Source organism: Cygnus olor, chromosome 5, assembly GCF_009769625.2.
Source record: "Cygnus olor isolate bCygOlo1 chromosome 5, bCygOlo1.pri.v2, whole genome shotgun sequence".
Classification (NCBI taxonomy): domain Eukaryota; kingdom Metazoa; phylum Chordata; class Aves; order Anseriformes; family Anatidae; genus Cygnus; species Cygnus olor.
In genome coordinates, this window is record NC_049173.1 from 38,217,080 (window position 1) to 38,225,459 (window position 8,380).

The following is an 8,380-nucleotide window of genomic DNA, read 5'->3' on the forward strand; positions in this document are numbered from 1 at the left end:
TCTCAGTGAAGCTACTTTATTCACATAGTCATTATTATAATTCTCAACAACATATTTTCCTCGTCATCTCAAAGCAATTGATACCCTGTTGGCTGAGGCTGGCAGGGCCCCTGGAGCCCACCTGGTCCAAGCCCTGCTCAGGCAGGGCCACCCGGAGCAGAGTGCCCAGGCCCACGTCCAGGTGGCTTTTGGAGAGCTCCAAGGGACTCCAGCACCTCTCTGGGCAGCCTGTACCAAGGCTCAGCCATCCACGCGATAAAAAAAGTTCCTGATACTCAGACAGACCCTCCTGTGTTTCAGTTTGTTCCCATTGCCTCTTGTTCTGTCACAGAGCACCACTGGAAAAAGCCTGACTCCATCTTCTCTACACTCTCCCTTCAGACATATACACTTAAATACACTGATAGGATTCCCTCCCTGAGCCTTTTTCAGGCTGAACAGCCCCAGCTCTCGCAGCCTTTCCTCACACGCTCCAGCCCCATAACAATCATGGCCTTTCCTCGTCTCTCTGCAGTACGTCCATATACTGGGGGCCCAGCACTGGATGCAGCACCCCAGGCATGGCCTCACCAGTGCTGAGGAGAGGGTAGGGATGCCCTCCCGTGACCTGCTGGCAACACTCCTCCTCACGCAGCCCAGCACATTGTTAGCCTTTTTTTTGTGGCATTGGCACGTTGCCAGCTCCTGCTCACTCGGTGTCCATAAGGATCCCCAGGTCCTTTTCTACAAAGCTGCTTTCCAGCTGGTCAGCCCCCAGCATGTACAGGGAGGAACGGCATGGGGTTATTCCTCCCCGGGTGCAGGACTTTGTACTTCCCTTTGTTGAACTACAGGAGGTTCCTGTGTTCCCATCTCTCCAGCCTGTCCAGGTCCCTCAGGTTGGCAGCACAAACCTCTGACGTAACAGCCACTCCTCACAGTTGTGTGTCACGAGCAAACACCCTCAGCGCTTGTGGGTGCCTCCCGTCAGGTCCAATGGACTTACACGTGTCCAGGTTGCTTAAGTATTATCTAAACTTATCCTCTTCCACCAAGGGTAAGTCTTCCTTCTATCCCCTGATATCTGGGGCCTGGCATTCCTGAAGGCTGATCTTGCTAGTACAGACTGAGGTAAAGAAGGCATTCAGCACCCTTCTTTTCCATGTCCTGTGTTACCATGCCCCTGCGCCATTCAGCAGTGGGCCCACATTTCCTTGTTTTCTTTTTGTTACTCATGTACTTATAGAAGGCCTTCTTGCTGTCTCTGACATTCCTAAATAGATTCAACTCTACATAGGCTTTGGCTTTCCTAACCACATCTCTGCATGCTCAGACGGTGTCTCTGTATTCTTCCTAGGCTACCTGTCTGTCCCCGCTTCCACCTTCTGGTGTTTGAATTTTGCCGGGAGCAGTTGTTCATCCATGCAGGCCTCCTGGCATTTTTGCTTGACTTCCTGCTTGTTGGGATGGCATGGACTATTCTTGTGCTTGGAGAAGGTGACCCTTGAGTATCACTCAGCTTTCTTGGTCCCCTCTTCTCTCCAGGGTCCTATCCCATGGGACTCTTTCAAGAAGATCCCTGAAGAAACCACAGTATGCTCCCCTATGTTTATTTCCATAAACATAATTGAATGCAACAGTGTATTTTAATTTTCTGTCATTTTCTTTCTGAAATTCCCCTGTTGATCAGGAAGTTACTGCGCTAGCCCACCCTTCAGTTTTGATATTCTAGACTGGTATATGCTTTTTCCAAAGAAAGGATTAAAAAATAAATAAAAAAGCCCGTACGTTTTTGTCAGTCTGGTCAAGGTTACATCACGTGTTTATCAGAATGCTCAGATCCACGGAAGTTTAAGTGTTTGATGCATATTCCTGCCTCCCCTTGCCATATTTATTTTCCAGAGAGTTCTGCTCACCTTTCTTCACAGCAGCCAATTTCAAGGTTCACTTGTGTGCCTGAGCTGGCACCTCCTATAACAGCTCTGTGAGTCTGTGCAGACTATTACCTATAACATCATTCTACTGCTGCACCACATTCTAAACCTCTAATTTAAAAAAGCCATGGGTCAGTGTTGCTTGCTTTGCGTGCATCTGTCCAGGTCCCGCAGCAAGTTTTCCACCTTGATTATTTTTTATCACTTCATTCCACTTGATTGTGGAGCTTCTTTCCTCTGATCCAGAATTTCTTGACAACTTTTGTACACTTCCATCAAGCAGTCCAGACGTGGCTGGGAGCTCTAGAAATCACATCAAACAACAGAGAACAGGCTCTGAACTGGTTGTAAAACAGTGAGATTTGTCAGGCAGAGAAAAGAACGTGGAGACAGCTGACACAAAGCCACAGATCAGAAGCATGCATGTAGAAGGAAAGCAACAGCAAGGTATCTATAGTTGATTAGCTTTATTATCTCACATTAAGTCAACAGAGAATAGATTTCCTTTTTACGTGTTCATTGAGAATTCATCAAATTCCAGGAGGTGTTTGATGTAAGCCGTTGATAAAGGAATGCAAAGCCATTGCACAAGCCACACCTGCTCTGTGATAAAAAAAAAGTGCCAGTCCCTGAAGCTGTCAGGTCAAAACATGCAGCACCATTCTTCAGTTAGCCTGAGTCTCTCACCAAATCAGAAATCACTTCCTTTCTCGACTCACAACATACAGTGACAATATGGAAGGTAATCCACACCTTCTAACCCACTAACCTATCTGCGAGGCTGTGCTCCCTCTAGAGACCTACAAAAAAGTAGATTTCCATGTACTAGTCCACCGCTCTAAAGGACCTCCACCCTGAAAAATCTACCTTCAGGACAGGGAGCTTAGACACCTGGCCCTTGGCCTCTGCTAGTACTGTCAGCAAGAGGACAACTGAAGGTTAACTGAAAACATCAGTTCACACAAACAGGGGAATGGTGGTCAAAGTATAATGTTTTTTCATCACTTCTAACCTGGACCAGATTAAAACCAACAAAGAGGTGAAAGTTTCCCAGGCCCACAGTCCCTATGGTCCCATGACTTTTGAGCTCCCAAAACAGCACTAATGTGTAAAGTCCATCAAATACCTCTCCTTGCAAGTGTTGCTTAAGAGAACAATAGGTCAACTCAGCACAGAAGTGCTCCTGGGCTCAGTGACACGGCAAATTGTACTTTTGAAGGCTGATGTACCTTAGAGGAACAAAAACCCAACAAAGGAGATGCGATAAAGTTACTAATTACTGCTCCTTCAAAACTAAGTAACGTGCTAACTTGCACTTTAAAGTGAGAATTACTGACAGGTAATGAACTGCAAACTGACGCAGCTCTTTCTGTACCTCCTTTGCTGGTGGCATCAACTCTGCCAATATTAAGATACTGCCAGGGAAATAACACTGTTCAGAGTTGAGCTAGGAAGAAAACAAACAAACAAACAAAACCCACTAATGCCAGGCAGTCCCTCTGGAGCTGAAAAGGAGCATGTATAATGAAAACCAGGTTCCTGAGTGCAGCTGCCTGAAATTCACTGGTTGTAGGCTTCCAGCAAATCCATTTTTCTCGCTTGGCTCTGTGTGAAATACTTCATGTATACTATCTATCATTAGGAAATGTCTTTACAATGGTGGGACTGAGTTAGCAGCACTAATCAATGGATGAGTCCATTTGCACCTGTAAGTATTTAGCTGAAGACTAACTGCATCCAGTCATAAACTGGATGTGGACTACGAACTGATATTCATCAGCAGTGGGCGAATTAAGAAGGACAGGGAGGGCTATAAACACAACATCAGCAGTCTAAGATGTGAGGTACATCTGTACAGCTTACTGCCACTCAAGGATCAGGGGACTGTTGTGTTAGGCACACACAGGCAGAAAGAAATTCCATCCCAAAAATGGGATTATGAACGGTCAGAACAGGTTAGCAAGAGAAGAGAAAGGGAAGACAGGGTAATGGTAAAGCAAACAAGTTATTATACATTAAGCAAATTGCTCACAGCTTGTACTGTGATCTTTGTCAATGAGTATGATAGGGGAAGTTATTGTAAACCAAGGAGCTTTTTACAAGATCTTTTGGCACAGAGAACTGAGAGAAAAATCAACTACAGCACAGTGCTACAGCTACGAAGGTAACACTGAGCAGGAGAGTGCATAAGAAGCCGTGCAAGTCCACAGTACCCTATGTGAGCCAGACTTCTAGTTCATGCACGCTGCTGGTTAGGTTCAGAATTAGACAGCTCCCTGTTCTTTGCATGGAGAACAGCTCCCTGTTCTGTCCCTGGTACTTTGTTCTGTGAGACTTCTAATACCACACACTGCACACTGGTCTAAGACCCGCCAGTCGGGGAAAGGCAACTGCAATCGGCTACACGTAGTAGAACAAAGATACACGCAGACGTCTGGTACACACAAGCCACGGAACTGGACTTCTCCATTATTCAGTCACACTCACCTGAAAGAGTGGCACAACCTCAGATACTCCCTGAGGATCCTGAGGGTCCTTCAGGAGGATGCACAGGTAATAGATAACTTTTTGCTACAAAACAAACAAAATAATTGAAGTTTGAAAATGCTACCAGAGTACCTGGAGTTATCACAGAAAGAGGACCTGTTTCAACTCATTAGGCTGAACGAAGTGTGCGAAATTTTCTAAAGATAAATCGGCAGAAACATCTGTGTTTCATGAAGGTAAATATTTTTGCTTCAAAATTATGTATGAAGAAGCTTGCGATCAGTCCCCTTCTCTTTTTTTCCTATTTGTGTTCAGCCTTAAAAATATAAGAATGGTTTTGCCCTACGAACTTCTCATTTTTATTTAAAAAAGTAGCAGTCAGATTTTCAGAAAACCCATCCCTTCTTCAAAACCATTCTTCTCCCAAATCTATTTGAGTCACTAAGTTCTAGATATTACAAAACATAAGAACAACAAAATATACAGGGAAAAAAAAAAAGAAAGCCACCACAGGATCTACACATTCCTGCTGACAATGCTTTTCTCTTATGCTTTTTTGATGCATACCATTTTGCTAATTATCTGTTTTGCCTTTCTAAGAAGTTACACAATGTTGGAATATGTTGAAGATTGTGAGGACTTAGTAAGAATTTGTTTTCATCTACAGCGACTTCACACACACTGGTGACAGTGTGAGTGACCTCAGTTCTTCATAACTGTGTTTGAACGAAACAATGATGATAGTGCAGCCCAGCAAGTCTTAAACAAAAAAATTAATTAAAAAAACCTGAAATAAGTGCAAAGGCTTTTCTGCTTCCCTTGCCTATAAAGACAAAGAAAAGGAGCTCAACATCACCTTTGCTTCCTTTTGCTGGAAAACTTTATATGGATCTATGCTAATCTCCACGTGATCTTCCCAGACTGCACTTCCAAAAAGACAAGTCTCACTCAAATTAGTTGGAAAAACACTGATTTCAGAAAGTGCAAAGGAGAAAGAAACATAGCTAAAAATACTTTGGGGGAGAAATATCTCACTTTGGGCTGGCATCTTTTTTTGCAAGCCAGGCATGATCTGATGTACTCTTATTCTTGTCTATCTTCTTATCTCCCTCTAGACTCCTATAGAGTTAGGCATCAGCAGTTAGGCATCAGCATCAGTACAATATAATACAGAGAACTAAAATGACTAGCTCACTGCCAGTGGCATTATCTAAGGGATGGATCTGACTTGTTGAGGGTACTTGCTTAAGTTTTCCTTTAAAGGCAGGAGAATATATGATAGAATAAAGAGAGAAATCTGAATCAAAGCTCCTGATGTCAGTAAAGTTATGGATGCTGCTGTGTTTAATTGCCCTGGTAAAACACTCTTGTGAAAATACACTTGATGTGAGTGTGCCCACAGATATACAAGAAACACTGATTACCATATGGATGGCTTCGTTGATAACCACATCCTTCACTCGACTCATCTCAATGAAGGTTGTGCTCTCTTTCCCTGAAGCATAGGATGAAGTCACCTGAATGCCAAGGGAGCCGATGACCAATAGGGATTCCTGGTCGATTTTCACAAAGTGCAGGTAGATGATCAGGCCAATCAGCGTGATGAATATAGCAGCAGAAAGCACCATACTATTCTGTAACACAAACCAAGCAAAGACAGAGCTTTGGTCGTACAATTAATTGAATGTGGCTTTAGACAAAAAAACAAAAACAAAAAATAAACAAACAAAACAAAAAAAACACTGCACAGTAAAACATAATATTAAGGCTACAGTTACAAAGCAGATTTTATATAGGTGAGTCCGTTTATTCAAAAGGCTGGCTGCTTTATGCATAATGAGATTTACATCACCAAACATCAGTCTTCATAGAATGGTCTGAAAGAACTGGGAGCTGAAACTGAAATCAGCAAGAAGAAATTATTCCCTTGTAAAGCTAGCGCAAAAATCTTAACCCAAACCAATTATATAAAACAATGACAGCATATTACACAAACAGCTATAGAGACAACGTCACTGACAGAGAAATATTGTTAAATGTTTACTGGAACTAAGGATGGCGTCTCAGAAGGGAGGAAGAATCTTTTAGCAAAAAGCACTAGCCTAGGCCTACGTAGGAGATCCAAGTTTTCTTCTAATATACTGTGAGTCTAAACTTGTTAAAACTTTGTCTCTCTTCCTGCCTTAAATACCAAGCCAGAGGATATCTGCTTTCTCCTGTCCTTTGTCTAAGGATAAATTGTCTTTTGCATGTTGTAGTCTTTGGACTGCTGTTTCATAAGGTAATACATAAGTTTAATACTATGTAAGTTTCATAAGTAAGTCATCTTTCATGAGTAGGTCAGCAACAGTAAGCCATCTGAAGACCTGGTAATAGATCCTAAGGATCCTCAATCTGCAACCTATTTCTGGGACATGTTTGAGAGAGCTCAAGGCCACATACCTATGGACTGAAGTTGAAACTGACACTTCCTAAAGGACCAGAACTGCACAGCTCTACCACTCGAGCTGTAAAGCAGCCACGGCCACATTCAAAGAGAAAGGATACAGGATTTCTCCCAAGGTTTGTCACCATGGAAAAGGGCAGTAATGAATCACAGGAATTGAAATCCACAGAGAAACAGACATTCAGATCTCCTTTCCTGGCAGAAAGCAAGGACTGTAGCTGTATACGAGACGCGTGAGCACATATAAAACCAAGGAGGAAGGTGGTGGTTGGTAACCTCTGGCTGGGATGTATATTTCTGGAACAAATAAGACTTGAAAACAGCTTCCAGTTAGAGACTAGTGAACCACCTCTTCGTATCAGAATCACTGCCACATGACTCAAGTCTCCATCCCTGCCTTCATTTCCTGGGGAAGATTACTGAGAAGTGCCATAGTGTTGGTCACAGTCAAGCTTTTTGAGTCAGGCTACTGAGTTTAACCAGGAGGTCTGCGCCTGGCAGTTGGCCCTTCTGTGCTAGTATGGGTCAAAGATCAGGTACCGGAGCCAGCACTTGAGCGTTTCTCGGCTGTTTATGCAGTCTGTGCTGCCACGGTCTGACCGACAGCAGCGAGAGGCGGCAGCGCAGCGCTCTTTGGCTCCCTCACCACAACTCCAGGCCGTCCACCTGGCGCTCGCTCGCCTCCCCCAGCACCTCCCCTCCTCTACCAAGCAAACACCCACCGGCGGGACGCGCGGACCGCCGGGGGCCGCCCCTGGGGCTCGGGTGCGGCCGGCCTCGTACCTCGCTGAGCACGAAGACGCCGTAGGCCGCCAGCCAGACGGCGGAGGTGACGGCGCTGAGGGAGCGGAGCTGCAGGCGGGGCCGGCGCAGCGCCAGCTCCCGGCAGGAGGCGCTGTGCTGGCGGCGCCGCAGCGCCAGGGGCGCCCCCGAGGCCGAGCGGTACGGCCGCTCCTCCACGCCCGGGGGCCACCGAGGCGGCGGCCTGGAGCGGCCCGCCTCCATGCCGCGGTGCGTCCCCGCTTCCGCCGGGGCGGGCGGGGGGACGGGGAGAAGGGAAGGGGCGGGGAGAGGCGACGGGGAGAGGCGGCGGGCAGCGCCTGGCCCCGCAGCGCCGCCAGCGGGCGCCTCGCCCGCACCACGCGGCCCCTGCGGCCGTCCGCATCGCGGGTCGCGCTCGGCTCCTGTGCCACACCACCGCCGTGAAGCGGGCGGGGGGGTTCATCTATTGCCTTTAACGTTCCTACTGCATAAACGTTGCCCTGCCTGTTTTTGTCCGCGCCATCCTTACATGCAGGCTTTTTTGTTCAGTGATGCTTTCTCAGGAGTTTAAAGCAGTGCTTTCTGGGTCCTTGCCATCTAAGCAGATAAGGAATTGGAGGCTTGGCTTTGCATACAAAGACTTAATGACTCTGCACGGTGCTCTCAATGCTTTGCAGTTATATCTCAGGTGCTTTACCTGGCGCTGATGCGGAGCTGCAGGTCGGTGATTTCCAAACCTGTGCTGCCCTCCCCACCCCGGGGCACTGAGCGT

The 8,380-nt window shown here is 46.2% G+C and overlaps 1 protein-coding gene across 1 annotated transcript; it reads right to left on the reverse strand.

Annotated features, from left to right (window-relative positions):
* Window positions 1-7,898, reverse strand: PIGH (phosphatidylinositol glycan anchor biosynthesis class H). Its single transcript, XM_040558313.1, has 4 exons — window positions 7,630-7,898; window positions 5,825-6,034; window positions 4,401-4,484; window positions 1-2,216 (listed from the first exon to the last, which is right to left on the reverse strand). Exons 1-4 carry the CDS (start codon window positions 7,849-7,851, stop codon window positions 2,115-2,117), a joined length of 618 nt encoding a protein of 205 aa, XP_040414247.1. The 5' UTR covers window positions 7,852-7,898; the 3' UTR covers window positions 1-2,114.
* Window positions 7,899-8,380: the final 482 nt, after the last annotated feature.